The sequence below is a fragment of the Nanorana parkeri genome, unplaced genomic scaffold, assembly GCF_000935625.1.
Source record: "Nanorana parkeri isolate BGI_ZX_2015 unplaced genomic scaffold, ASM93562v1 scaffold1776, whole genome shotgun sequence".
NCBI lineage: Eukaryota > Metazoa > Chordata > Amphibia > Anura > Dicroglossidae > Nanorana > Nanorana parkeri.
Window position 1 is genome coordinate 267,943 of NW_017308044.1, and position 16,787 is coordinate 284,729.

Consider the following 16,787-nt stretch of genomic DNA (forward strand, 5'->3'; position numbering starts at 1 on the left):
CATCTATCTAGGACTGCAACATTAATACCAACAAATGTTTCAATAAGTGTGATGGAAATACATTATCCTGTTGGACGCTCGTGTTGAGATGTTCAGCCAAATACAACCAACAGAAAGATGACGCCACGCTTCTTTGCAGTTGCACAAACCCAACACAAATACTTTATTCACATCAAGATACAAAATTAAAGTCTATTATATTTCTCTATAAATGATTCTTCTTTTTTTTTTTTTTTCGGTGGTGGCGAATGTCTATACAATGCGGTATGAAAAGGAAAAGAGGTGTATAGGCTGGGTAGTGGATGGGCTACCTCGTCTCAGATATGCCTTCCCCCATATCTGTCCCCAGCAGAGAATGCAGCATATTTAAGAAACAAAGAAGATACAACAGGACAGAATGACTTTGAGAATGGTGAGGTCGGGCCTTGGGCATTGTCGGCGCGTGCCAAGTGCCCTCATCCAATAACAGCTCAGTTTCTCGTCTTGGCTTTCTACAAAAAAAAAAAAGGCTCCGGAATGACCTTGACTCTACACGACATCTCCTCTGATGTTTTGAAGGTAGTTCTGCTATGTCAACCCTTGGCTCGGGAACTCTGAGATGTTTGAAGTTGTCCTACGACCAGTCTGCATGTCAGAGGGGTTCTGTGTAGTGAAAGTGCCCACCTAAGAACCAGATAACTTTAATACATTTGTACAATGATTAGAGTTTTATTTTGGCGGATTGTCTTGCTGACCTGTAAAACGTCAGCAAGATTCAAAGTCTCTAAGGCCAACACTGTCCTCTCTTTTCCCACTATTATGACCTCATTATGGGGTAAGCAGATCCCAATAGCTAGTCTCTGCCCTCTTTTCTCATTGTACTTTTTTTTACTATTGCATAGCGAATCCTTTGAGAAGTGTTCATCTTTGTTAGGTGGGAATATTCTGAGTCACCTCTTCCGAGGTGCAATGAGGGAGACATCCCCTCCATCCATTATACACTGCAGTGGAAGGCGTCACTGCAGCCATTATCTGCAGATCTTACAGTGACCACTGCATACATTTCAGTCTTGAACACGCACTTTACAAAATTTGGCATTTTCTTACATATTCATATAGAATTTTAAGTAAGCATTTATTTTTAAAATAAACCCAACCTGGCATAATCTTTTTAAGGTTATAGTGGAGATGATGTGCAGACTCTCAGTGGTGCCTGCAAGCAACTGGTCTTCCTGTCAATCCCAGTATCCTTGAGCAGCCCTCTTGGATCCTAGGCCCGAGCTATACATAGGGCTAGAGCTGCAGCTAACGATTATTTTCCAAATCGATTAGTTAGCCGATTATAAGGTTCGATTAATCGGTTAATCGGATAAACAATAAAATAAAGTTTCAAAAATAGCTCCAGTGATGGACTACTAGTTTGTATTGAGGTTGTACTCCATCCCTGTGCCGATCGTGGGTGGGCGGTGAGTGTGAGGCGGGGAGGAGGTGTGGCGTGTGGAGCGTGGATTCAGGCGGGCGGGTCTGGCAGCGGCGGGCGTGAGGTGGGGAGGTGGAGCTGTGAACAGGGCCAACTGATCGGAAGCCGATTAATCGATTATTGAAAAAGTTGACAACTTTTTCAATAATCGATTATAATCGATTATGCCGATTAGTTGTTGCAGCCCTACATAGGGCAATGACTTCTGATGTCAAGATTAAGCCCCTTCTCGGTTCTGGTGCTAAAGCCCAAGCCCCTGCCATTCAACTGTCAAATGCCAGAACATTAGTGGGCAGCAAAGGCATTTAAAAGGATTGAGCTTAGTGTCGGGAGGTTGGGCTTAATCTCAACTTGGACAGAACTGGTGGACTCATGTACAGTCTGGACCAAGATTTAAAAGGGCTCCACAAGCACACAGATTGATCTGAAGACCTACATGGGTAACTGCAGACATGTTAAGTTTGTCTGTAATTTAACATTGTTGTTCCGCTAGAAACACTTTAGGCCAGCCTAATTCAACCCTAGGTGCTGTTAAGACAGCAATACAATCATGAATTTATAAAAATATAGTCTGTTGTGCCATATAATATATTTGATGTAGTTCCATGAATTATACTGAAACTGTTATTCTGGGACTTTGCCCTGGGGACAATGGGAGACTAGAAGCCTGTCTGCTATTGGAGAACAATGAATACACATGATTTGATGACAACGAGGTACTAGCAGCTTAGGGGCGAAGCATGGGGGACGAGGTAGCAAATTTGGGGATAAGAAAAGTTAGGGCGGTACAGGGGTAGATGCTTGGAAAGGCAGATAGGCATTAGGGGCATAGAAGGGCAGCCATGGATCTCTGGCATGAAGAGTAGAGAGCACATCAATGGATATTTGAGGACGGTGGAGCTGCCATCTTCATAAGGCAGGCGCAATGTCACAACACCGAGTAGGGCAGCTGGGTCAATCTCACTGTGGCAGAGCCTTCAGGATTGCATTAACTTCTTCCGCCACTGCTGTCAGGGCAAACTCAAACTGATCCTGCAAAAATGGAAAAGAAAGCCAAATGTGTCAAAACTGGCCATCACGCAAGGTAACGTTAAAGGTTCAGCAATGGGATGAGGCTGATTTGTTGGATACAAGTACATTTCAGATGATTATCACTGAATCTGACCAGTTTATATGTGGTGTCTATGGCTAGCAGCAGAAAATGGCCTGGGAGGACAGATAGTTGACCTGGTTGGGACCACAGCGTCTGCATGATTCTTTCACATGATCATAGACAGACTGTGTCCATTTATTTGATCAACATCCAACATCCAACTTCCAATGAGTTATATCTCAGGATCTCCAGCACAAAGGCCTCTTCACCAGGCCCACCTACCTGCCTATGGTAGCGTCTGTAATCAAATGGGCTGGAAGGTTCAGACACTATAATCATAAAATCTCACCCCTTGAGTTTTAAGAGATGTATTAGGCCAGTGAATGATACAGTACATCACCATCTAACCAGAACCACAATATCAGCTTTGGGTGGATGTCCCATTAAAATGGTAAACAAAGCCATGAATGCGCCTCTCCCTAGCTCTGCAATGGACATAGCATCTGACCATCGACAATAACTTATCGTTAGGTATGCCTGTAATGTTGTTAAAGGTGGCACACCAGGCCCCAGACCGTATAACATTCAGCTCTGCAGTGACATGGAAGCCCCAAACCCTGCAATACTGTATTATGCAAATCCTGGCCAGGCTTGGAAGTCTACTCCCTTCATAGATTATGGGCATGAAATAAGTAGGATTGTTGTGTACCTTCGTCCGCACCATCCCAGGTCGCTGGTCCCGGACGTGCTCCAGTGAGGCCGCAATATCGATTTCCTTCACACCTGCACACAGGATCATACAGAAACATGTTACATATATGCAGCTTGTTGGAAGGGTCCCTGCACTACCTTGTAGGATGTGGGTAAGGGGGTATGTGCTTAAAGCTGAGCTTCAGGCTCAACAGAAACCTACTGCCTTCAATAATAGTTTCCTAACAAGCATGGAATGAATATTATCACAGCTTTGACCAAAGTATTGACATTTTTTATGTTCATTTCTCCTACATGTCACAAGCGTAGTCCCCATTACGCCCCTCTAATTACTTAATGGGTAATAATCCCAACCCCCAGCTCTCTGCTTGTGTGTGACTCACCAGAAATAACAAAGGACGCTAATTCTAGGGACAACTCTTACCTATATTTGCCTTTAACTCCACTTACTATGGAAATTCACCTTTCACATGAATCAATAAAGTAAGGTACATTTCCAAATCACATTATTATATTGAGTAAAAAAGTACATTAAACTCTGGTGTTCTTAAGGTCTCTCATCTGACCTAAACCCTGACTACCAGGAACATGTTTTTCCCTTTCAACAGAGTCTATTCTTTTCATTCAAACCGACCTTGTCTGGTAAACAGACAGGAGCAGGGCCAACAAGCTACTGTACATACAATGTGCGGAATTACTAAGCTGGAAACATAGAGTGCGTATATAATAAAAAAATATAGATGTCCCCATGTGCAGATATAATGCACATTATGTACAGAAATAATAATAATACAATGCTACTCAAACACTCAGTTTGTGGACACCCGACTATCGAAAAAGGTTTCGATTATGTCCACCTTCCCTGCAGAAGAAGCTTACGCTACAAAGCTAAAAGTTTTTGGACCCTTGACCATCACACCTATATGAGCTTGTTGGACATCCTTTTCTAAAGCCATGGGCATTAATAAAGAATTACACCCTTTCCCTTACAGCGAAAACATCCTCCACTCTTCTGGGAAGGCTTTCCACATCATTCTGGAGTTTGTCTGTGAGAATTTCTGCCCATTCAGCCAAAAGAGCATTTGTGAGGTCTGATACTGATGTTGGATGAGAAGACCTGGCTTGCAAATGGCGTTCCAATTCATCCCAAAGATGTTCAGTAGGGTTGAGGTCAGGGCTCTGTGCAGGACACTTGAGTTCCTCCACACAAAACCATGTCTTTATGGAGCTGGCTTTCTGCACAAGGGCACAGTCATACTGGAACAGAAAAAGACCTTCCCCAAACTGTTACCATAATGTTGCAAGTGCACAATTGTCTAAACCCTTGGTTCTAAACTGGTGGGTTGTGACCCAAAAGTGGGTCGCGACGCCATGTTCAGTGGGTCGCCACATGCCTTCCACTATTCTAGGTGAGAGACTCCTCAGCCTCCCCCCAGTACAGCACCATCAGTTATCAGTTCTCGCGCCGAGCAGCCATTCAAAATATGTTGCCCAGCCCTGTGTGTAAGCTTGAGGTGGGGTGGGCTGGAAGTATGGCCATAAGGGAGCTCCATCCATATGTGCATTGCTTACAGCTCCCACATGTGCCCTGTAGAGGTGCCTGGACTGACATCACATTCTGGCTCCCGGGACCTCTACAGGGCGTGCAAGGGAGCTGTACAAGAATTGCACATATGGATGGAGCTCCGTCACAACACAGCAGCCCACACTGGACCCCGGGCTGAGGATCCTCTCCAGTTAAGGTAGGGAGACTGAGGGGATCTTAAAAGAATTAAATTATAAATGTTTTGGGAGTGTGTATGTGTGTGAGATTATGTCTGTGGTTGTGTGTGTCTTTCAGTGTTTGAGGGCCCATTCACACTAGTACAGTGCGTTAATCGTACAGTCCCATGCAATTAACGCACTATACCACGCAATCGCACCTACTGCGTGTTCTGGTGTGGAAGATGTGTTGCGTTGCCATTCATTCGAATGACGCCCCAAACGCACCTCCCAACCCACAGTCCGATCGGTTGCACCCGAACGTCCAGTAATGCAATGCTGCGCATTCCATTGCAGTACGACTTGGGTCGTGACTTAATGACCAAGGACAAATGTGGGTCCTGAGGTTACACAGGTTGAGAACCACTGGTCTAAACTGTCTTTGTATGCGGTAGCATTAGCAGTACCCTTCGCTGGAAACACTTGAACTCTTAAGTAGCTGAGAAAACCTGGCTTGCTATCCAATTTATCCAAAAGTGTTCAGTAGGGTTAAGGTCAGGGCTCTGTGCAGGTGACTTGAGTTCCTTCACATCAAACTCACCAACCCATGTCTTGTCCTATAGAGCTGGCTTTGCGCACAGGTGTACAGTCATGCTGGAAGCATGGACGGGGGAGGGTACAGCTGGCTCTGCCTCTAGATAGGCAGAGCCTGCTGTCAATCAACCAGCTGGGTGGATCCAGACAGTATCTGTCCCGGCTGCAGCGCTCCAAGTATATAGCGGGCAATAGCTTGCTATATACTGAGCTTTGGGTCACGGGAGGATGTTAGTATATGCCCTCCCATGACCCTGAGGAGAACTATGGGATAAAAAGGTTACCCGAATAGTTCTCTTTTAATTCTTGAAAGGGGAGTCCACATTATTTTGGCCATATAGTAGGTGTGATGGTCAGGTGTCCACAAATTTCTGGCCATATAGTGTATGTTGATGCCCCGCCCATATCATACACTGCTGTGCAGCCCATTTATCTATGTTATCAGCCATTTTAGGCCAAGAGAGGCTTACAGGGGTCATCTGCCAGCATCCTATGAGGTCACAGAACATTACAGACAAAATATTTTCAGTTCTTATAAATTCCTAAAATGTTTCCATATTGATTCATAAACATTCAGAAAAAGCTATTTTCTATAATTTTTTGTGTGTTCTGGCCCTTTAATAAGTGTCTATCGTTCATGCTCACATATTGTCATGTGATCTTTTCCTCACCTTTAGCCATGCGATTGAGGACCATGTCAACAAGGATGTAGGTTCCCGTTCTCCCAGCTCCATCACTGGAAACAAATATATGTTCAATTACAAGGAAACGTGACAAACAAAGTAGACACAGCACTTTATAGACAGCAATATATATAATTTAAGAGGAATACCGGAATATCTATCCATCTATCTATCTATCTATCTATCTATCTATCTATCTATCTATCTATCTATCTATCTATCTATCTATCTCCTTAAAGCTGAACTCCAGGAATGATCTTTTTTAAAACTTACATTGCTCCAGCTTGCTCAAATCTAATTCTTCATACGTCACATCCTGAAGGCCGCTGGGGATGCAGAAATTCGCTGTAGTAGGCTGTGCTACATACAGTCAGCGCTGGAGATTGTGACATAATTTACCCCACCTCTCCACCTTGTTCAATCAGAGAATTGTACTGTATTCAATAAAAAAAAAATCTGAACCAGCGACTCCCTGTGTTCTATATACTGACGGCAAGTCGATCGAGCAGCACCCGGAAGAGATCAGCACTGAGTGTATGTAGCACAGGCTACTACAATGAATTTCAGCCACCCCACCAATTGTGAGATATTAAGAATCAGATGTAACCAAGCTGGACCAATATACATTTTAAAAACAGATAAATCTTGGAGTTCCTAAATCCGTTCAGCCAGACTTATCATTCACTCACCTCTTCACAGCCAAGGAGGGGACAGCTCTCTCTTCTATTACAGCTTTGCAGCTTTCTGTATCACCTGCTTGCTTGCTGGACAATAAATCGGCATCATCACTCTGTGCTTCCTTCTTCCATAAGCTGCCTAAATACCTTCCCCTCTAGGGCCTCTGGTACCTGAAACATGTTAGACTGCCAGTGCTGTACAATACAACAGAGCAAGGGGAGGCAACCTCAGCACTGGTGAGGGATTGCAAGACTCTGAAAGCCGCAGACGGGACTCCTAGAGGCAAAGGCATGATGGTATTCGCCAAAGCTGGAGTGGCGAGGTTACCTACCTCTGCGATAGAGTGTGACTGGCTTACAATCACACAAACTCTGTTCTGCGGAAAGATTTAAAGCAGTGATTTAAAAATACATTTAAGGGAAACAGTAAAATACAAGGAGTGCCATTGGTGAAAATGCTACCTCTTCGGTGCCCATGCTGATCCAGTGGCTTCACTATTTTCCCTACACCAGTTTAATGATAAAGTGCAGCAGTTCCTGCATGCTTGTTCTGTGTCAATGCATTGAGGCCAGAGGCAGCCAGGCACCTAGCATTTATAAAATAGGGGTCAACAATGAAAACATGCAAATGTTTTGGTTGCATTTTATTTATATTCAGTGTACATGTAATATGCACACACCAGTGTTAGGCTGTGTCCTCTCCCGTTACTGACATGCACATTAAAAGTCACTTTGCTAAGTCTGTGCACCACCCAGTGGCTATAAGCGGTGCTAAAAATGGTTCCCTTAGACCAGCGTTTCTCAACCTTTTTTCAGTCACGGCACCCTATAAAAGTATGCAAAATAGGATTTTGTTCTCACCGTTAAATACCTTTTCTCAGAGTCTATTGAGGGACAAAGCTTTGAAGAATTCTAAGATGTAGGGTGATGCTGCTGCCTCTAGGAGAACATTTCTCCTAGAGGCAGCAGCATAACCCTACGTCCCAGAATTCTTCAGAACTGTGTCCCTCAATGGACGATAAAGAAAATAGGATTTTGTTCTCACTGTAAAATTATTTTCTCGGAGTCCATTGAAGGACACAGCTCTGAAGAATTCTGGGACGTAGGGTTATGCTGCTGCCTCTAGGAGAAATGTTCTCCTAGAGGCAGCAGCATAACCCTACATCTTAGAGTTCTTCAAAGCTTTGTCCCTCAATGGATGATAGAGAAACATAATAAAATAAATGTAAAATAACAACGTATTGCTCCTCCAATATCCATAGCAGCCCCTTATCCCAGATAGGGGTCTGGTATGGATATTCAGACTGTGATGGGAGAACCTCATCTTTTTGTGTGTTTTTGCATGCCGTCTCCGCAAGCCCCCTTCCTTTTACTTCAACACATCAACTTTTGCATCAAAAGCCCTCCTTCACATCAGGAGCCCCCTTTTCACATCAGAAGCCCTCCTTTACACCAGGAGCCCCTTTTTCACATCAGGAGCCCCCCATCATATCAGGAGCCCTCCTTCACATCAGAAGTCCTCCTTTACTTCAGGAGCCCCCTTTTCACATCAGAAGCCCCCATCACATCAGAAGCCCCCCGTCACATCAGGAGCCCTCCTTCACATTAGAATCCCCCCTTCACATCAGGAGCCCCATTTTCACATCAGAAGCTCCACTTCAAATCAGAGCCCCCCTCTTTAATATAAGGAGCTACAGCTGTGTCAGCATGGTAGAGGACAAGAGACAAAGTAGGACTGGACATATGAAAAGTTTTATGAATAGATCCCACCATTCCTGGCTTGGCATCATACATTTCCATGGTGCTGGCCAACATTTCGAAGCACCCCTGAGGAAGCCAGAAGACACCCTAGGATGCCACGGCACCATGGTCGAGAAAAGCTGCCTTAGACATCATGGCCCGCTACTGAGACAGAGCAACATAACCACTGAGGAAAGAAAAATGTCGGTGTTCAAAATTTCAACCAATCAGGTTTCAGCTTTAATTGGCTAATCTGTGCTACAAAGCTGCCAACTGAAAAAAAACCTGATTGGCCGCTATGGTGATTTATTAACGAATGACAGCGAGAGGTCACAGTACCTGCAATGCACAATAATAGGGCAGGAGCGTCCGCGGAAAGACTTATTCACCTTCCTGTAAAAAAAAAAAAAAGGAGACAACAGATGACAATGTTTCTTCAGATTCCCTAAATGGATACAAAAAGATCATTAATCCCTGTTAAAGTGGACCTGTCACTCATCCATATTTGTATACACAAACAGCCAAACTGTAAGCTTAGGCACGCACAAAAAGATATTGAGTCAAAGAGAACAATATATCCAATATTTGGTGGTTCTTAGATTCTTCACTTTAGACCAGACACACGCAGCTGTCATTTCTTTCCTGTTAGAATAAAACATATTCCGTTGTATGAAGTCCTTTCAGCCACCTGACACATAAAGTACACAGCAAATGTTTTCCAAATCCACGCTGTCTGCTGTAAAAACATACGGGTGCAGAATACACAAGTTTTTTTATACCACTGTACAGTATATCAAATGTTCTACTTTTATCAATTCCAGCCACCATCTGTTGTATTTTTTTAAAAATGTTTTTGGATATCCTGTTTATTCTGAATGGGCAGCAAGCATGGCAATCATGTGTAAAGTGTTGGAAATGCAACAGCATACACTGATTCGTATTACTGACATTCAGAGATGTAATATTGTCTTTTGGGCTGTAGGTGGCTCTGTGGGGCAGTGTTGGTCTCTATGCCTAGGTATGCTTGTCTATGACATACAGGAAGTTCTATCTGGCTGTCTGTTTCCTTCTACAATGCCGTATAATGCTGTATGCTGATATAATGTCCCTCTAAGAAAGTAAAACTTAATTCAGCATTCCTCAAGATCTCAGCGCTCCATCTAAACACACAACCAACATAAAGAAGAAAAACTAAATAAAGGTCCAATTGAACCATCACTGACTTTGACGCTTCATATTCCAGGGCTGTCATACTGATCCTTCTTTATCCAATAGAGAGTTGGTGATGTGGAACACATGTGCACCAATTCAATATCAGGACACCTAACTCATCCATAATTGTTCCAGCTCCCTGACTCATGGAGTAGCTAAGAAAGGATAATGCTGGCCCTGGAACTTGCACCTTCAAATAACAATGTATAGTCAGCAATGCATTACGGACCTGTATTGTCAGCAGTATATTGATTGTATTGCTGACAATGCATTGTGTTTCTACTTTGAAAGCCTTCTTTTAAAACATAACTCAAGTATTAAAATCTAATGGGTCACAATCACAATAGGTGTGCAGACCCAGAAACTAAACGTACAGATGGTGGTAACCCCTCATAATGGGCACAACCAGTGTACAGATGCAGGGACTGATTACAGTGTACAGATCTCATTATCAGTTGTATTCTAGATTTGAGCACTGTCTGTCCTAACAGTTTCCTATGCTCCTCGGCTCCATCTAGTGGCCGTAATGTGCTGCATATATCTCTTGCACAGCTGTTCGCCATGCGTTTAAAAATCACCCCCTTATTGTCTCAGACTTGCTAGGGCTGCCCGTCTGCAGGCGCTGGAGCAGACGGCGATTCCGGAGAAGGAGGTGTGTCCCACCTGCTCATGATCACTTTTGTGACTATGCAACTGAGACCAAAATTACAAGCTGCAAATCACAAAAATGACAGGGGCGGCCGTGGGCTGAGAGAGGACGAAGGAGGACGGAGAGGTTAGAGGTTGAGACACTGATTTTAGGAGCCTCACAGCCTACAACCAGATTGTGTTCAGGGCAACACCTGAGCAAATCCTAATCCGGCTTGGCTGGGAAAATAAAAGAAACAAGCAAAGACATAGCATATGAAGAATATCAGCGAAGAACATCATTTTATAAACGCACAAGACAGTCATGTTGGACCTGAACAGACATATATGTAAGTTACTATTACAATGGGACATCAGCATTAGCTCTATTCAGAAGCATAAGTGCCATTCTGTTTAAACGTATCATAAGGTCTCACTTATTGGCATTTTTCACTTTGTTTTAAAGTCCACTTATCCTTTAAAGTTGATTGTATAAAGATTGTTTGGTCAGCTTGTGACATGCATGGTGAGCTTTAGGTCTACCAACCACTAAATAGTGCAAAGGCCTTCCTGATTGGATAGAAATTGAATGGATTGGCAGCACAGCATTGGTAAATCTATTGTACAATTAAATTGTATGGCATGTGGCTGAGATAGTTGATGGGAGCAGTTCGGACATGAGCCATAAGCCAGCATCACAGCCCCATGACGGTGAATATGTATTTTAATGGAGAAGCTCACCTGCGGAAGTCAAGCAGGGGGCGAGTGCTGCTGGGAGTGCCCTCTGCTGGCCAGCTCAGGAAGTGGAACTGCGTCAGGGTCCTCGTCTCCTGGGTCTGAACGTTCTTCAGATAAAAACTGCGGACCAGGAAGTCTTCACACCAGATATGTTCCGATACAAGGTTCACCTGCGAAGAAGAGCTCCGGCTCTGTGAAGGTTCTCCAAACTCCTGAACTGTTATTTACCCTTCTGCCACCAGGGAGCAGCAGAGATACAGATACACCTTCAGGATATTACTAACCTCATAGATGTGGTAGAGGGAGGAGCCTTCGTCAGGCCAATAGCGATCGCACTGTTTTACTCCGTCCTCCACCAATGGCGATAACATCACTATGACCGTGCAGCCGTTTTCCCAGACCATCTGCGAGTACAGAGAGAGCGTCATTCCTCACCATATTATGGCTTTATTAAAACAAAATGATTTCACTGATATGACTTTGCTTATCGAGTCATATGACCACCAAGTCAGCATTGGTAAAGGGGTCACATTCCTTTTTTTTAACATTTAAAGCTCTTATAAAAACCACCTTAATGATGCCATCCCCAAGGACCCCCATGCTTTTGCCAAAATGGAGAAATGTCCTATACCGGCATTTGTCAATCTTTTTTCAGTCCTGGCATCCTTTAAAAGTAGGCAAAAGTTCGAGGCACCCCCAATATAAAATGTAAAAAATTACATGGGACCCCTCTAAAATCCATACCAGACCCTTATGTGAGATAGGGGCCAGATATGGATTTTAAGTGAGGACCCCACTCAAAAAAAGGAATGTGGAGTTCCCTCCTTCATATTAGGAGCTCTCTCCTTTCACTTTAGAGCCCCCCTTTACATCAGCTACCCCATTCACATTATGAGCCCCTTGACATCAGGGGCACTCTCTTTTGACATTAGCGTCCCCTTCTCTCATTCTAGGAGACCACCTTGACATCAAAAGCCCCCTTTACATCAGAGCCCCCTCCTTTCACATCAGAATCCCCTTTCCAATCTGAGCCCCCCTTTACATCAGCTACCCCCATTCACATTATGAGCCCCTTGACATCAGGGGCACTCTCTTTTGACACTAGCGTCCCCTTCTCTCATTCTAGGAGAACACATTTACATCAGAAGCCCCCCTTTACATCAGAGTCCCTCCTTTCACATCAAAGCCCCCCCCTTAACATTACAAGCCTCGCATCACATCAGGAGCACCCTTCACATCAGTAACTCACCTTTCACATCAGGCGTCCCCCCCCTTCCCTTCATATCAGAGTCCGACCATCACATAAGGAGCCAGAGCGATGGAAGCATGGCAGAGGGTGGGTGGTGGAGTAGACCTGGATAGAGGTGAACTTCCATCCTATTGGGTACCACCTTGGATAAGCATCATCCTTGGATAAGCATCATTCATTTCCATAGTGCTGGTGGTCGGCCCACCTTTACCATAGAAAAACATGATGCTGTGCAAAAATTTTGAGGCACCCCTGAGGAATCCAGAAGTCACCCCAGGGTGCCATGGCACCCTGGTTGAGAAAGACTGTCCTATACTAGGACTAAATTTTAGGTCAGTGACATGTTTCAGTTTCGCTCATCACTGCTGAGAAGTAGATCCCACATGCCCATTAGAGGTATTGTAAGTCAATAAACAATAAATGTCACAGAATCACGGTAACATATACTGATCAGTTAGCAGGTTATATGCATCCCATACATTGCAGCCCTCTGTATTCACTTCACCTATAGACTCACCTGCCAGAAGTCTGCGATGGTGTGTGACAGCGGACCCTGCGTGGCGATATAAGCCGGCATTCGAGGGTCGTGTTCAATCTGGGGCAGAAAACAGAATTCATATGACTAGAAATGTTTGAAATCACCTTCACTATTGTCTTGCCCTACCAATAGAATTTACACAAATCACATCATTAGTTTTAATAATAAAAAAGTTCCCTTTGATAGCCATGAATTAAAAATGGGATCCCTGCCTAGGAAGCCTAAGTCATATGTTCTCTGGCCACCAGTGGCGAAACAATCGCCATAGCGACACAGGCGGCCACTATGGGGCCCAGGGCACAGGAGGGCCCGGCCAGGACACCCCCCTGATGCCGTGCGGGCCACCTGGGTTGCTATGGCATCTCAGGCTGCTGGCTGTCACTGGCGGCTTTGAGAAGGAACGCGCCACTATTCACATCACTGACAACCCGTCAGAGATGTGTGCAGCCGGTGTCGGAGTCGGGGACAACCAGCAGCTTCGGAGGAGGTGGCGATGGAGAAGGTGGGGCCCAGTGATGGAGGAGGCGTGGCCCAGTGACAGAGGAGGCGGGGCCCGCCAGCGACCGTGGAGGAGGAGAAGGTGGACAGCGGATCGGGGCTGACAGGTAAGAGGGCTTGACTGCCCACCTGAGACCCTGCCGAGGCACAATAGAGACTCTATGGTGGGCTCGGTAGGGTCACTCTCAGGTGGGCTGTTTGCGTTATCAAGTGGGCGTAACTAGAAATCACAGGGACCCATACAACATTTTGCTATGGGGCCCTGTGATTTCTAGTTACGCACCTGCTGGCCACCAATCATCACCGCAGAGAGCCCACTGTTTTCAAACAGCATTGCGATAAGAGGGTCCAATAAAATAACAAGTTACAGTTAGAAACAACGTTTCTCAATAAAGTGTATTTAACCACTTCAGCTCTCCTATCTGTATACCCCTAATGGAGCAGACATATTATGCAAACCTGAAAAAGTGACAAAACCAAATAAAAATGGGAACAAACATTCTGAATCGGGAGGGGGAGTGGCGGTGCATTTAAGTCAAAGGCACTGCAGCCACGCAACCCCCCCCGCCCGCAGTGTGATCGCTCGCACCAGAACGCGTGGCACATCAATGCCTCTGTTCCAGGCCAGTGCGATCTGATTTTTTCTGCCATTAGCGGCAGAGAGCCATTGATGTGATTCTCTGTCCTGTAGGAAAGGAAGTGCTAGAATATTACTTACAATAGGGCTGGCATTGATATAATCACTCCTGGACGTGTTGTTGTCACTCCTTAGTTTGATACGACCGTGGTCATCTACGGAGAAGACACAAGTAAATAAAATGGTTATAAGCACAAGAATGATTTCTTTTGCAAGTTGGCGGGAAGTTACATAGAGTATATCTTCCAACACCTGCGACTAAACAGTGTGGATGGCGGACTCTCCCTTGCTGGCTATTGTATTCAGGCAGATGGCTGATTGAATACCCATGCAGTGACTGCAGCTGATTGAGGTTGACAATCTCCCTTCTCCGTTGGTGCCGTCATGGCCACACCGTCTTGAATTTTACCAGATTCAGCAGCAATTGGTTGAAATTTGTTCAGTGTAAAGTGCCTTTAAAGAGGCACTGTCACCTTGCCCATTCAGGACAAGTGACAATATCTGTGTTAAGGATCCCCCCTACGCACTTCTTGCCAGATCTCTCCCATTATTGCCGGCACAGAAATCCCCAGTGTCAGCTAGTGTCAGAAGCAATGGGGAGTGGTGACCAGTGGCGTAACAACCACCATAGCGACCCAGGCGGCCAGGACATCCCCCTGATGCCGTGCGGGCCGCCTGGGTCGCTATGGCATTTCAGTCTGCTGGCTGTCACTGGCAGCTGTGAGGAGAAACACGCAGCCATTCACATGTGCAGCGGCGCGTTCCTCCTCAAGCTGCTGAGTCGATGACAACCAGCAGCTTCGGGAGAGGTAGCTGGGCCCGTCATCCTCAGCGATGGAGGAGGCAGGTCTTAGCGATGGGGAGGCGGGCCCGGCAATCGAGGAGGTGGGGCCCAGTGACGGAGGAGGCGGGGCCCGCAAGCGGTCGTGGAGGAGAAGGAGGCGGACAGAGGATCAGCCAGACAGGTAAGAGGGCTTGACCGCCCACCTGAGACCCTGCAGAGCTCACCATAGAGTCTATAGTGGGCTCTGCAGGGTCACCCTCAGGTGGGCTGTTTGGGTTATCAGGTGGACTTATTTAGAAATCACAGGGCCCCATAAAAGATTTTGCTATGGGGCCCTGTGATTTCTAGTAACGCCCCTGGTGGTGACATTACTACCTTGGTCATTTGGCAGTGCTCAGACCTATTGATTGGCAGCTTGACCCAGGCACTGCCACACGGGGGGAGGACACATGCTCCCTCATAACTGGAGCAATGTTTTGTTTTTTTTGCCGGCTGTAGCAATAAAAGGAGAGTCTGAAGAGCACTGGGGAAAAGGATTGGGGGGGGGTCCCCGTGCACAGATACTGTCACTATACCCCGAATGGACAGTATCTTTATAGAAGAACTCAAAAACTTAGCTCGTTTTGTCTAGGGGGCTCAAACAAAACTGATCCTCGGACCTGCTGCGGTCAGCGCTCCCCTCTCTCCCCCTCTACTCCAGTTATTGAATTTCCCTCCGTGTCCTCATGAATAATGCAAGTCAATGGACCTGCATAAGATGTGATGACGTCAGCGGTCCTTAGACTGCCGGAGCCCAGGGGGAGAAGAGGCTGCAGGGACCGGTCTAGTAGCCCAGAGGAAGCTGACAGACCCAAGGATCAGGTAAGTAATCTGCTTTTTTTGAGTCCCCTAAACAAAACGAACAGGTAACCTTTGCACTCCGTTGGTAGCCCTACTGCCAGGACAAGCTTTTTTTTTTCTTTAAGATGGAATAATAAGTGGGACATTTGCATGAACACTCTTCTTATCATTATGACAGTGCAGTGCTACATTAGTAGGTAACAGAGATTACAATGGTTAGCGTACATTTGATTTGAAGAATTTGTCAAGTAAGATGGCACCCCCAGAGAGTAACACGGAGCGCAAAACCAACCATCAAATAATTCCAATGTCTTCCTACAATCCTGGCCATAAAATAATCACTCCAAGAGAACCTGTTTTATGACACAGGAAGAACCATGTCCAGTTAGCATTGCTATGAGGCCTACAAGAGCCTGAACATCTACCTCTGTAATAGCCAGGTTCAGTTCCTAGTCACTGGCAATCGTACAGCTAAAAAAAACAGCCTAAAACACCCCAGCCTAAGCAAATTGTGGCAAGATAAATGCCCGCTCAATAAGAAAATGCATCCTAAAGCCAAAAAAGAGGTAGAATAAAGCCAAAGGAAATCAATGCCCAACAGAGACAGGGCCGGATTTACTCTCTCTGCTGCCCCGAGGCCAATGCCAGGAGTCCTCAATGCGCTTAATTATTATTTATTTTTATTTATTTAATTGTTTTTTCAATTGTTTTTCTTTTTTTCCCCTCACTTAACTTTATTGCTATCACACAGGAGCTAACAAGCCCCTGTGTGATAGCATTTGGAGGTGACAGGTTCTCTTTATGGAACCTGTCACTTCCAATACAGGAGCTCTAGCACAGCACTGTGCTGGAACTCAAAGGTTGCGAGGGGAAGGTTGCGAGCTCTCCCATCTCAGTGTTTACATGTTTACATGTTGCTTCCCGCACTCCATCCTGAAGATCTCCGGAGAGAGGCGGCCAGCGAGGAGAGAGGTACATGGCAGGGGGGGGGGGGGGGGGAACCGGA

The 16,787-nt window shown here is 45.5% G+C and overlaps 1 protein-coding gene across 1 annotated transcript in view; it reads right to left on the bottom strand.

Moving 5' to 3' along the window:
- Window positions 1-2,093: 2,093 nt before the first annotated feature.
- The window catches only part of LOC108799650 (receptor-type tyrosine-protein phosphatase-like N), a gene marked incomplete at its 5' end in the record, with an annotated part of 20,145 nt that continues 5,451 nt past the window's right edge, over window positions 2,094-16,787 (bottom strand). Inside the window, 8 exons of the mRNA XM_018571545.1 lie at window positions 2,094-2,491; window positions 3,262-3,335; window positions 6,230-6,294; window positions 8,998-9,051; window positions 11,239-11,405; window positions 11,520-11,639; window positions 13,002-13,079; window positions 14,239-14,312. Coding sequence (XP_018427047.1) covers window positions 2,420-2,491; window positions 3,262-3,335; window positions 6,230-6,294; window positions 8,998-9,051; window positions 11,239-11,405; window positions 11,520-11,639; window positions 13,002-13,079; window positions 14,239-14,312 — 704 coding nt within the window. The remainder of the gene's footprint in view (window positions 2,492-3,261; window positions 3,336-6,229; window positions 6,295-8,997; window positions 9,052-11,238; window positions 11,406-11,519; window positions 11,640-13,001; window positions 13,080-14,238; window positions 14,313-16,787) is intronic.